This window comes from Gallus gallus, chromosome 2 (assembly GCF_016699485.2).
Source record: "Gallus gallus isolate bGalGal1 chromosome 2, bGalGal1.mat.broiler.GRCg7b, whole genome shotgun sequence".
Lineage (NCBI taxonomy): Eukaryota > Metazoa > Chordata > Aves > Galliformes > Phasianidae > Gallus > Gallus gallus.
Window position 1 is genome coordinate 88,346,170 of NC_052533.1, and position 13,106 is coordinate 88,359,275.

Genomic DNA, 13,106 nt, shown 5'->3' on the forward strand with positions numbered 1-13,106 from the left:
CAAGCATTTTGCAGTCTGAAGTAAGTATGCATTTAACACTAGGTGTTAAGTCTGAACTAAACAAAGCTTGAAAATTTAAGCAGTTTCCAAGTAGTTTCAACACTAACTTGTAACATGAGAAAGGAAAAATAATTTTCAGAAGTCACCTTGTTTGTCACCTTGAAGATAAGAACTAACGGTAATTGTGGTGCTGCAGACTTTGGATGATGACTATAGGCAGAAGTGGAGCTGTTTGGGCATAGAAACAGAGATGGAATTTGCCTGGAGATATAACTAAATGTAACAAGGATGGGCACGCAGGTGCAGAGGAGATTTCTGATGGCTGAGGGAAGATATCAGTAAGCATATAGCCAGTGCCACACAAATGAGGACTAGCTGTGTTAGTTTGGTTCAATCAATGTACACAACTGCTGAGCTGTGAGCCTTTTATTTGCATGTAGTAAATCCTAATAAACCTCTCGTTAGGCTTATTGAGCTTAAAGTCATGTGGGAACGTGTAAACAAAACAGTACTTCCTTTCCTAGGTCTGAGGTTTATAACCATGCTGAGTTCCCGTTTCTAGGAAAAGAAAAAATGTGGCATGTGAATGCCATTGATATTTAGGGGCTTCAAGACAACTTTGAGGTAGCTCCCTAAGATGTGTAGGGCCTCATTACTGGGGCAGTTTTTAACTGTCTGCAGCTGCACATAAAATCTGTTTGTGCTAGAGATGCTCTTTTGTCTAGCAATAATCTGAAGTTCACAGATTTGAAATAGTACTGGGAAATGTAGTAGCTTTAAAGCCAAAAATAACAAAAGTAACAAAACGTGCTCATGGAAAGAGAGAAAGTTCTACTGCAGGATTTGTTTCTGACTTGAGGCACACACACACACATTTATTTAATCATTTAATTGTATCTGGAACAGCTGGAAAGAACGTAAAAATCCTGACAAGTAGATAGCTTGTGTGGGTTTTTTTTTTCCCCACCTCATGTCTTACAAGAATGAGCGCAGATTAAGCTAACAGCAGTCAGACAGACCATGTGTCCCCTATGTGGAGGCTTCTGGTGAGAGGACAGTGTGTCCTCCTTAGAGGATGCAGAGCTCTCACCTCGTTTTTAAAAAGAACACTGAGGTACTTATTCATGATTCTGTAAACACGCCTTGGAAACTTGAGGTATCAGCAAGTTCTTCAGCATCATCATGCCACGTGCTCTTCTCCTGGATGAAGGAGGCTGGTATTAACATGTTAGCTATTGTTGGCTTGAGACTCAACATTACTTACTCTTTGCTTACTGGATGTCAACTTTGTTGTTTCAATTTCCAGGTGTGTATGCAATATAGACTGCAGTGGATACAGTTTTAATCCTGTCTGTGCTTCTGATGGAAGTTCTTATAACAACCCCTGCTTTGTTAGAGAGGCATCCTGTCTGAGGCAAGAGCAAATCGACATCAGGCATCTCGGACATTGCTCAGGTAGGTTTAATTTTATTTCTCCAACAAATGTAAATTCTGATATAAATAGGCTTGGTAAAGCTTTTTCATTTTTAATTAGAAATGACTGATCCAGGTATCAGTGAACTGTATTTTAATTCTCCTCACTATCAGTGAACTCACCACCTGTACTTTAATTTTCCCCACATAGATGTAAGTTTACACTGCATTTATATGATGTGTTAAGCTTCTGTTAACTTTTCTTCCTTTGGCTGCTATTACCTGAAAAGACAACAAGAGGCTATAGGAGAATGTAAGCAATATCCTTACATGAGGGTGTTATTAGAAGTAGGAAAGAAATGGGAATACTGGAATGTGGAAAATGCTCGCTGTTGCTACTGGAGGCTGTAAAATATAGTTGCAAGGTGAGTAAAGTTGGGCCTCGGTTGCACTGCTGTTTATCCATTCCCTTTTCCAGTGCTGGAAAGGTGCAGCAAAATCCTCAGACTACTGCCACGTGTGCTGTTGATCACAAAATCATAGAATGGTTTGGGTTGGAAGGGACCTTTAAGGTCATCTTGTTCTAACCCCCCTGATATAGGCAGGGACACCTCCCTCTAGACCATGTTGCTTGAAGTCTCATCTAGCCTGGCCTTGAATGCTTCCAGGGAGGAGGCATCCACAGTTTTGGAGTCTTGATTTCAGTCAGATCAAGGTGAATTGCACTTAGGACCTTCCTGTTGTAATAACAGCTTTCCACCATCCCTTTGCTGGTTACATTTAAATCTGTAATTTGAATGGTTCCAAAAAGAATACATATCTCAACCAAAATAACCTAGGCCCATACAATGGAAGAGATTTAAGTTCAAAACCTACAGCTTGAGGTGTGCCCTGTGTTAGGCTAGAGTCTGGGATTATTGACTCTACATGCTCCTGCCATGGCTGGATAGGAGGAACAATGTGGGACTGTGTGCGCTTGTACTGCACTTTTTCCTTTGACTATTATTCTCAATGATGTGTATGCAGTGGCTTGGAATTAAGCCTTTCCTAATAGCTATCCATGCATGTATTTATCATCTAGAAGCAGATGACACAAACGCAGTTGGAAAGAAAGACGACGGCATGCAGTATCGGCCAGAGGTGAAAGGTATCGTGCTGGCTTTGTGCTGTTTGGTTATGGTTTCCCAAGATGAGAAAAGACAGTGTGCAGGTCCTTTCTCGTCTGCTTACAGTTTTGATTTCTGTAGCCAAGACAGACCTGTGAACAGCTTCTTTCTTGCAGCACTGTCATTGGAAGGCTGGCATGAAGTAGATGTGCAGGATTTGTGAATTTTGCCTTGCTGTATTCTTTTAAGATGCTCAGCTGCTCACCAGCCCTACTTAACAGTCACAGGATTAGACCCCTGCCAAGTGCTGTGAAAATGCCTTTACTGCAAGATACCAAGCTGTGAGATACCTGAGGAAATGACACAACCCCCTTGCAGTCCCCTCTTTTCTGAAAACATCGGCAAAAAAATATATATATATTAATGCACATTCTGTATTTGTTTGGTCATTTTAATATCTTTTACGTAAACCAAAATGCTAAATCACGTTGGTTGGAAACGTTTCACCTATATGAATTGATTCCTTAGTATAAACGAAAGAAGATAGAGTTTCACTTTCTGCTCAATTATTTTATGTGTCAGCACCTCATTTTTTTTTTCTCAGCACAAATGCACTTCTGCATTTCATGGCTCTTGCTCAAAGTGTTGCTGTCCAGGAAAAACACCTGGCTTTCTCAGGTTATTGCCAGAGAGCAGATCTGCATAGGTGCTAACCTTGCCTCCTCTTATCTCACAAATAATAGCAGTTTTACCTTCTCTGTTAGTGCTGACCTTTATTTTTTTTTCTGTCATTATATTTGTTTTGCACTCCCATGGCCACCCGCAATAAAAGCATTCAACCATGCCTTTTAGACACTCCCCGTGTTGTTCTTGAAAACCCATTCATTGCCAAAAAGCCCTGTGCTTTTTCCCTTTCTCACAAATTCTTTTATTTTCACTCCTTTTAAGTACCAATTGGAATGATGTAATGTCAATATTCACTTACATTGTGAAGGCATAAAAGGGATGAAATGCAATATACATCTTATTATGTGATTGATAAAACACCACTTTGGGTTCCTATTTGGAAGAAGTTATAGTCTTTTATTCCTTCCGCATAAATTGTCCTTGAAATCAAGTAAATGGGAAGAGCACTGCATATAATAATTATGATTAAATATATAGTTTACGCAGTCTCAAGTTCAGCAAATGAGGTGCATGAAGGGAGTATGTTGTGCTAAAAAATAGTTTTAATTTTTTTTTTATGTGGTAGTCAAGTTTTCTAGATGGCAGAAGCCTGAAGTGAAGTACTATGAATGACATTTTCCTCCAGGAGAAGAGAACAGGCTGCACATCTATCTGTTTGCTTTTACTTTTGAGTCCTGTGCGTTACTCTTGTTAAACCCTCTGCTCTGAATGTATAGTATCTCTCAGTCCTTAGAATCATGGCCTCTTCCTGCAGTACCTAGAGTATCTACCTAAAGTTAAATCAGAAAGATCTCTCTTCACTGATGCAACTGGACTTCTGTTTTTGTCCTGTTGAGATGGACATCAGTTCCAGTTGCTGTGCAGGCCTCTTCCTTCTGGTAATATATCTGAATTCTTTTTACTTGATCACTTTTTCTACACCAGTTAAATCTCTCACTTGGAAGAAGTCTGGCTGCCCTCCCACATTAAAAATTGATTCCCATCAATGGATGGATAAATGTCCATTTTACTTTGCTAAGCCCATGTTGTGTCTCTAGCTTGGGCAGTTGTGGCTACCTGGCCGCCTTCCAGGAGATGCATCTGTCACTGGGCCCCACTTTCTGCATTCATATATACATTAAGAACAGGCACAGCACAGCCATCTGGACACACTAATGTATGTGGCTTATTACTAGCCCCTGATTGCGACAGATACAACAGTAATTAACTGCTTGGAGGAGGAGGGAGGCAACAGTTTTGGGATGACCCAGTTTCCTCCTCTTGGACATACCACCGTGTAGTCTGTTCCAACAGAGCAGTATCGGATCTATTGTCAATATAAGGCAATGTCTTTCACTTGTGTCAAGTCTTCTGTACCTTTGAAGAACAGCCTGAACCAAAATGCTTCCTCATTAGGAAACCTAGATGCTTCTGAAACCTCTAATGTTTAGATAATTTTTTTACTTAATATTCCAGAAAATGTTCAAGGGAAACCTAAAACAGCAGCATGCCTTTCCTTTTTTTTCCTCTGTGTATGAATACATTCTCTTTCTTTTTGGTGTTATTTGAAATATCAGTGATTGTGTAAGAGAGTTCTTCTTCACAGTCCCTTTTGCTTTGCACCTGCAGTTCATTATAGTCTTGTATTTGTGAAGCTATAGTCTATTGCCTGAAAATGAACATAATTCCACAATTACAACCACATCTTTTGATCCCTGCACTTTAGAGAAGTTCATTACAAAAGACCAACTTCTGTATTTAAGACTTCTTTACAGAACAATTTTGGGGGGAAATGGCATAAAACGTATGTGGCTTTTGTTAGTGACGGATGCAGCAGGTCTTGGGGCAGAAGGGACTGCCTTCCTCTTCTGGGCTGCTTTGGCCAGCAGCTTAGCACCCACCAGTTGCTCACTCAACTACTCTTTTCCTTCAGGAGGATAGGGGAGAGAATTGGAAGAGCAAAAGTGAGGAAAAAATCATTGCTCAAGGTAAAAATAGTTTAATAAATGAAGGAGAAAAAAAGAATAAAGCAAGTGATACAAAGGCCATCACTCACAATCTCCCACAAGCTGACCACTGCCACCAATCTCTGAACAACTGCCACATTGGGAAGAAAGACCAAAACCCCTAGTTCTATTGCTGAGTATGAAATTGTATGGTACAGAATATCCTTTTGTACACTTTGGGACAGTTGTCCTGTCCCTTCTAAGGCTCTTGAACACCCCCAGGTTGCTCAAGGGGAGCAGAGGGAAGAGTAGGACAAAGAGAAAGGCTGTTGGCTCTGCCAGCTTCCTTCAGCAACAGCCAACACTGGCTTGTTATCAACACTATTTCAACCATAAATTCAAAACCCAGAACCATAGAGGCTGTGGTGATGAAAGAGTTAACTCCATTCCAGCCAGAATCATTACACTTTCCAAAGGAATTGGTATTTTAAGCTCATTGCAGTATTTTGAGGTTCCTGCTCTGAAAAGGAATTTCTGTAGGAAGACAGCTGCTGTAATGTGTTTGATTTCAGCTGTAATGACTGGTGATACCAGTCAGAACAGAATTTTCTACCCAGTAAGCGTAAAATGTGCTTTAGTTTCTTTCCAACCCTTCAGGTCTTCTGTTTAGACATGGGAGTGGGCTTTATGTACCTACATGTTAGCCCTGTGCTACAATGACACTGACAAAACTACTCATCTTCCCTCATTTGGTTGTTTCTAGCAAAAATACTTTTCTCCTTTCAAGAAACCTGACATAAGAGGAATGTTAGGATATCTCTGAGGATCGTTTTTCAGTGTGACGCATCCTACCAAATAGCAGCAGGTGTTTCTGAAACTTCACCCTTAAGCTTTGCTTCATTGTTCTGCGTTTCTTTGCTCACCATCAGTTTTTAAGGGCATTTCTCAACTATACTTGCTTGAGATTTTTTAATAAAGATTGTACAGCATTTATATTTTTTATGTTTTTTTTTTTTTTTTTTTAAGATGCCAGTGATCAAAGAGAAGACATTTACATTGGAAACCACATACCTTGTTCAGAAAGCTTTAATGGCTACTGTATACATGGAAAATGTGAATTCATTTACTCCACTCAGAAGGCTTCCTGCCGGTAAGTCCTGAACGCCTCCAAAATATGCTTGAAATTGCCATGAGGCTTAATCAGAATGTTCCTTAGCCATAATTATAGCATGTATCCGTTTGCAGTTACTTAAGCAGTGGCACAGAAGCCACATGCCTGGGCAGTGGGCAGCAGCCAGCTGCAGTGGTCGTGCAGAAGCCAGTGTTCAGAGGAAGGGCTCAGCTGCTCAGGCGCAAGGTGGTTCAGAAGCTGAATCCTTCTGAAGACTCTGGTCTTAGCGTTTGGCTCCTTATTTTCAGCTGCTAGATCTTGTCAAGAGAAAAGCAAAACCTAGAAACCACTGCCTGTTCCTTGCACGTTTTTTCTGTCTGACTGCAATTGCCCTCTAAACCTGTTGACCTCTAAACCTGTTCTTGCGTTATCTATATATCTTATTGCTCTTGGCATAAATTCTCAGGAGTATATTTATTGCCTACTTCACAATAATATGCTTTACCTAGAGAGCATAAATTGCAAAATATTCTTTATCCCACATTTTTTCTGCAGCCTTATTTAACAGCTCAGTATTAAGCTACTGTTACCAAAGAAATGTGAACTTTTCTTTTTACTTCCTTAGCTACCAAGTATTTTTTCCTCTAAATGTCACCAAATCCTACGTCTCGTTTTCTTTAAAAATTAAGAAATCATTTAAAAATGTGTTTTAGTAAATGGCTACATCTTAATAACATGTAGTGCCTTACTTATTTGGAGTTTTCACTCCTGAATTTTATCTTCGATATTTGTACTTCCAGAATAATGTGGCTGAAGATGCTATTACTCTTCGCTGTTTATCCTTAGCTTTGGAAACTTCAGCTATAAATCCATTAGGTCTTATACTTTCTCCCTTGACCTTTATCAAGTGAGGCGTTTCTCCACTGCCATCATGCAAGGGTTTCCAGACTCAGCGGAGAGCAGGAAACTCAAAAAGAAGAGCCAATACAATGGTTGGCTTAACTAATAGAAAGCTTGTATTCCTTTACCCACCTGAGATACTTCCTTATTCTCAACTCTCTGATAGGATTGTATTTGTTTTTCTCTTTTCTTTGGCCAAAACCAAGAGAGGATAACATGCTTTGGTTTCTCTTGGGAACCTGGTTGCATCCCCAACATTGTCTTGGTGGGCACAGGGCAGCAGTATTTGAGTACAGTGTTCTTTTCATCCAGAGCTGTATTTATTACAGTTTATTATGTATGGATTTATCTGCAAAATATTCAAGTTAGCGGTGTTTCAAAGAAACCATTCTGAATGAACTGACTTCTTTAATTTCTCAGAATTTTATTCTGGTTAGCACTACTACAAGTAGTCGTTGTATTTATTTATAATTCAATTACTATTCAATTGTTTAAATCTTTATTGTTAATCGAAAGTACAGATAATTAATGTCTTAATGCTTTTAATTAATATACTGCCTCTTTAAATTCTATTTTATAATTACATTTAGTATTGCTACCTTCAGTCATTTATTTAAATGGTTGATTATTTAAGCAAAAATAGTCCCAGCACATGGCACAGCACAACAAACCTCACAGGGTTCCAGTCAAGAATTTCTGACTGTCAGTTTTCAGCCTGAAGCACCAAATGTCCTTTGGACTTGCTTGGCTATTTAAATACTCACGGTCCTCATTTCCAAAGAGCGGTGTGTGAGATGTACCAGATGACCTACAAAACTGCTGAAAATACCTGTTCAGAGCAAATTGGACTCATGCTTTCACTGAGGACAATGAATCTCCGTTCTCACTGCACAGACTGGAGGAAAGCTCTGTAGTAGCAAACTGCACAATATTCTGTTTAGTAGCCTTTGCACAACTGGGATGTGATCTGTCTCCTGCCTCCTCCCTGGTGCGGTGCAGTTGTGCCCTTGTGGCAGGCTGCATCAGGCACAGTTCATCCCCTGCACATAAATCTGATCTTCACTTTGCTAACTCCATTAATTGACTAATCAGCATAGTCTGATGAATCCTCGCTGACCTATGTTTATTGTGCTTTATGTTAATGCAGCAGAATGCCTTAAAATCTGCTCTGCCCATTTACCAGGCAGCTTAAACTACTGCCTGCTACTTCACCCACACTACCAACACAGTTCTTAACACAAACACTTCTGCTCTGTGGGAATTCAATAGTCCTAAATCTCCATTCAGTATTTCTCAGAAATAATTTCCTGCCACTTCAGTGTTTCGGAGGAAATGTTTTTGAATTACTTGTGCTTCCTTTGCTTTGTTTTGCCTCATGCTGTAAAGCAATTCTCACATTGATCACACTTTGGCTGTTGTTATCTTCTTTAACAAAAATAAAAGCAAAGTCACAGAGAAGAATTCAATCCTCTTCACTTGCAAGATGGCCATCTTCTTGTTTCTTCTTGTATGATCAGCAGTGTTCCCTCTCCTCTTCCTTCTTGTATGCTATCGCGTTTCTCCCAATTTCTTTCCAATCCTTAGTCGTTACCAAGCTTACTTACAGTATGCTGAGGCTTTTCTTTAATAGCTCTGCTCTCTGGAACTTATTTCATGTCTGAATGTAAGTATCTTACACGGCTACTCATGGCTGGAGATATGAACATGAAAACCCCAGCAGTTATTCCTGCATGCAAAGGGAGTTTAGGAGCTGCCTAAGCAGTTGCAGGAAGGTCTAGGAAATAATCATTTCGTCCCTCCAAACAGAATTAACACCTAACCCTAGCACAGAGCTTTTGTATGGATGAGACTAAGTCTGTGTTGTATCTAGTTTACAAAAGGAGTGGCTTTGTGCCTGTGGCAGAAATTCTCCGGCTTTCTACCGTAGAGATGGAGGCCAATTGTATCATTCAGTTATCCTTAATGATGTGCTCACATCAGTCGGTTTTAAAGGATAGCTGTACAAGGAACTTGTTACTCTTGTGCTTGTTAGCTATCCTTTAAAACAAGCACTCATGGATTCGTACTTCAACATGAAGGCTGAGAGTTTTCAGTAGTTCTCCCCACTCTCCCTGACAAGAGGAGCAGGGATTAAATGCCCTTGCCCGGGGATGAGTATGTGGTAGCCCTTGGTTCTGCAGGCTCCAGCACTTCCTGGGGGTAGCTGGGGTAGATTTTTCCTTTCCTTTTTGAACTTCAGTCTCTCTCTTCTTGCAACTTGAGGTGCTCCAGGGAGCACTGTCACTGCCACCTTCACTGCTGCCAAACCTCACTGTCGATGCACACATGTGTCACTGACTGGGAGCAGCCTCTGCTGACTTTCTCATTGAGCTAGTTGTTGGTTTGCTCAGGCAAGATAGCACTTAGAGCAGCTGCTTCTCTTCTCTCTGCTGCTGTTCACCCCCCACCTCTGGCCAACTTTCATGGCTTCTTCCACCAAGTCTCACATAAACAGTCACGGGTTATCAGGTTTTCTCCCATTAGCGTCCTGCAAGGGAGCTCAGTTTCCCCCGAGGGGATTGTGCGAGTCAACTGAATGAACTGCTAGCCATGAATCTCCTTGACTTCTCTGTGCAGTCAGCAAGGGAGATGACCTGACCTCTGTGAAGCACATTTACCCTGAAGTTCCTGCTGGCTCAGGGTAGGAGGTTGGTAGGGAAGAGAAAAATTGGAAAAGACTGTAGTTTGGAGACACAGCAGGTGGGGTCTCGAAGCTGCTCTTGTCCGATAGTTTTTTCAGGATCCCACATCAGTAAGCTGCAGCTTGAAAAGGCATTTTCCCTTTTCCCTGTTTTTTCAAGGCTTTTCTTCTTTCTCTGTACTCCACGCTTATATCAACATCGCTGCCAAGTTCCTTGAGGGTACTGCTTTGTGTCTCATCTAGTCTGTTTACTTGTTTCATCTAGTTGCTTTATTCTTCCTAAAAATTGCCCCAACTTAGCAACCACCCCACATACTTCTTTTGCCAAACCAGGTCCCTCACTATCCAGGACAGAAGAGACTACCTTTTCTGCCTCTCCTCTTGTCTCAGAAATCCAAACCTTCCTCCAACCCAGGCACTACCATACCTCCACCTTCCCCCCGGCTCTTTCTCAGTGACCACCATCCAAACCTCTTCAGTCATTCACAGAACAGGCAGAATCTTAGCTCTTTCGTGTGCTTGTGCTCTCTAAATTTCATTTTAGGCTTCAAAAAGACGTGTATCCTGAGCTGCTGCAGCAGCAGTGATAGCACAGGTGAGGGTGTTTCTCTCCTGCTGTCACTGCTGTGACTATTGTCATCCTACGTCTTGGACTCCTTCTTTCATCCACAAAATGACTGGACTGCTGTCAAAATACATATTCCATTAAATGTTCCTTTTCTTTTTCAGGTGTGAATCAGGATATACTGGACAGCACTGTGAAAAGACAGACTTTAGTATTCTTTATGTTGTCCCAAGTAGACAAAAGCTTACGCATGTCCTTATTGCAGCAATAATTGGAGCCGTACAGATTGCCATTATAGTTGCAATTGTCATGTGCATAACAAGGTGGGTAAATGCCAAAGCAGTGAAAAATTACACATTGTACTTATATACTTTTTCTATATTTAAATCTTGTCCCCTCTGGATGTTTATAAGCGTTAACAAGTAGTCTCAAGTACTCATGTAAAAGATACCTATCACTGTTTTTGTCACAAAATACACATTCATTTCAATTTGCAAACCACCTGCATCCTCTCTGAATCCCCAGAACAGCTACCCATGAGAGGAGATCAGCCTTGAAACATATTCAGAAGGTCAGCTATTGTGTTAGACCTTCATGGAGTTATTTAAGCTTTGATGTTATCTTACAGAAGATATGGTTCCCCATCCCCCTTCTCCCCCCACTGATACCAGAGTGGTTGGCACATTGCTGTTTTCCCGCAGTTCAACTGTAAATAATGTTATATCTTGAATCGCTCACTCTCTGGTGGGCTGACTAAATTCCTTCCTGGCCAGAACTGCTGGCTTTTTTATGAGTGCTTTCTTAGATGTGTATCCATCCCCAGGAAAGGGATGAGAGGTGGATTCTATCTGGGGAGTTCCAGCAAGCAGCAGAGCACCTGGGGGTCCTGCACTGCAAGGGCCAATTGATCCAGTCTTAACACTCCCTGGATTTTAAGTATGGAATTGTAAAAAGTAAAGCCAATACAGCTATTCACCATAATACATTTGTCGATCAAGGTTGAAGGGCATAACACCTTGCTGATTTGGTTCTCAAGTTAGGCAGAACTCCTTTCTGAGTGACCAAGTGTCCCACGTAAATCCCCAACCATCAGCCAGGTACCAAACAGCAGGAGTGTCCACTCAGCCAGCATAGTTCCTACACGCTTTGCTGTTGTTAAGTCAATTCAGCATTGCTGGGTTTAAATTTATATGGTATATATTAAAGCACTTGTCCTTTTTTCTTTCTTTCTTTCTTTCTTTCTTTTTAAACAGAAAATGCCCCAAAAATAATAGAGGACGTCGGCAGAAGCAAAACCTAGGCCATTTTACTTCAGATACATCATCCAGAATGGTTTAACTTAGTGATTTTTATACCTACATTGACCATGTGATGTACATTTTTATTATATCTTTTTTTAAAGAATGGAAATATTTATTTCAGAGGCCTTATTTTTGAACATTTTTAGTGTAACAATGTTGGTCTGTATTCTGAAAGCATCAGCTCTAACAGCTATGGACTGTTTTAGTACCTTTACTTTTCTGTTTTTGAATACAGTAGTTCATTTTCTGTATCTGTATCACATGGTTATATAATAGACTTGTGCTTTATTCATGGAATGTAATATTTTTGGGAACACAGATTTATTCCACCAATGGTTGTAGATTTAAAAGGGAACAAAAAACAAACAAACAAACAACAACAAAAAGTCCACATTACCTAGCAAACAAGGCATGAACTAAAGGTAAAAATGTTTACAGCTTACTTTTCTTATGAGAAACTAGAAAACACTGTGTTTAAATACCGTAGATATTTAAATGTTTTTGGAAGTTAGTAACTGATTTTTTAGACACTGCCTATCGCATGAACTGTGAAGCTGTGTGCTGTGTGTAGTTGTAACATATTTATGAAACGTGTGGGCTGGGTCAAAGCACTGCCATCTTCATTAATGATTCCGACAGTTTATTTTTAAAGGGCAAAATTATGAATTTCTTAATTTGGGAAGTTGCCTGGTAGAGCAGATGGCGCAGGTCCAAAAGAAGTAGGTCTTGGTAGATTTAGGGGTTGTAAAGATTGGTGTTGAATAATTGAACAACACGAATAATTGGAATAAAGCCTACTTTGTCACTGTTGAAGCTGTTTTAATACTTCTTAAACTTTTTTAAAGAAAATACATGTTTTAACACCTACGATGCAGATTGTATAGTGTTTGTGATTCAAATAAAATAAATAATAATTAAAAAAAAAAAGAACAAATAAAAGTGAATGAATTACTAGTGCTCTTGTATAGAGTATTTTCAAGAGCTAAGAAAGTCCATCCAAATTAGTCTGCTGGTCATAGTTATATTAATAGACTGTTAGTTGTTGTTCGAGAGATCCAGAGATAAAAGTGTGAATAGGACGTGTTCAGCTGTTTTAACATGTAGTTTAGGCTTTCAGAATTTTGCATGTAGGATTTAATAATTTGTTCAATTAAAAAAAAAAAAAGCTTTCAACATTTTGAACTGGAAAAGCATGTCACAATACAGCGTTTTCACTATATTGCCTCTGGTTTAGTGTGTTTATTTGTTACCTCACGTGGCAATTGCAGCCAGCTGAAGTTTGTTTTGCTCCAGAAATGGCCCGTGCTCATTTTCCTGAGTGCTGTTTGAATTTCATCAGTGTAAGCGCGTCAGGAGCACAAAAACAACAGTAGATCATTTAAAATATGCGAGTTTGCTCGCCTGCTTAGTTGGTAAGT

The 13,106-nt window shown here is 40.0% G+C and overlaps 1 protein-coding gene across 2 annotated transcripts in view; it reads left to right on the forward strand.

The window, feature by feature from the left end:
* Positions 1 to 12,907, forward strand: part of TMEFF1 (transmembrane protein with EGF-like and two follistatin-like domains 1) — a 119,849-nt gene extending 106,942 nt beyond the window's left edge. For both annotated transcript variants that reach the window (XM_015282401.4, XM_040696424.2), the window contains 5 exons: positions 1,307 to 1,455; positions 2,495 to 2,560; positions 6,158 to 6,281; positions 10,552 to 10,710; positions 11,641 to 12,907. In XM_015282401.4, coding sequence (XP_015137887.1) covers positions 1,307 to 1,455; positions 2,495 to 2,560; positions 6,158 to 6,281; positions 10,552 to 10,710; positions 11,641 to 11,725 — 583 coding nt within the window. In that variant the 3' untranslated portion in view covers positions 11,726 to 12,907. The remainder of the gene's footprint in view (positions 1 to 1,306; positions 1,456 to 2,494; positions 2,561 to 6,157; positions 6,282 to 10,551; positions 10,711 to 11,640) is intronic.
* The last annotated feature ends 199 nt before the right edge of the window (positions 12,908 to 13,106 follow it).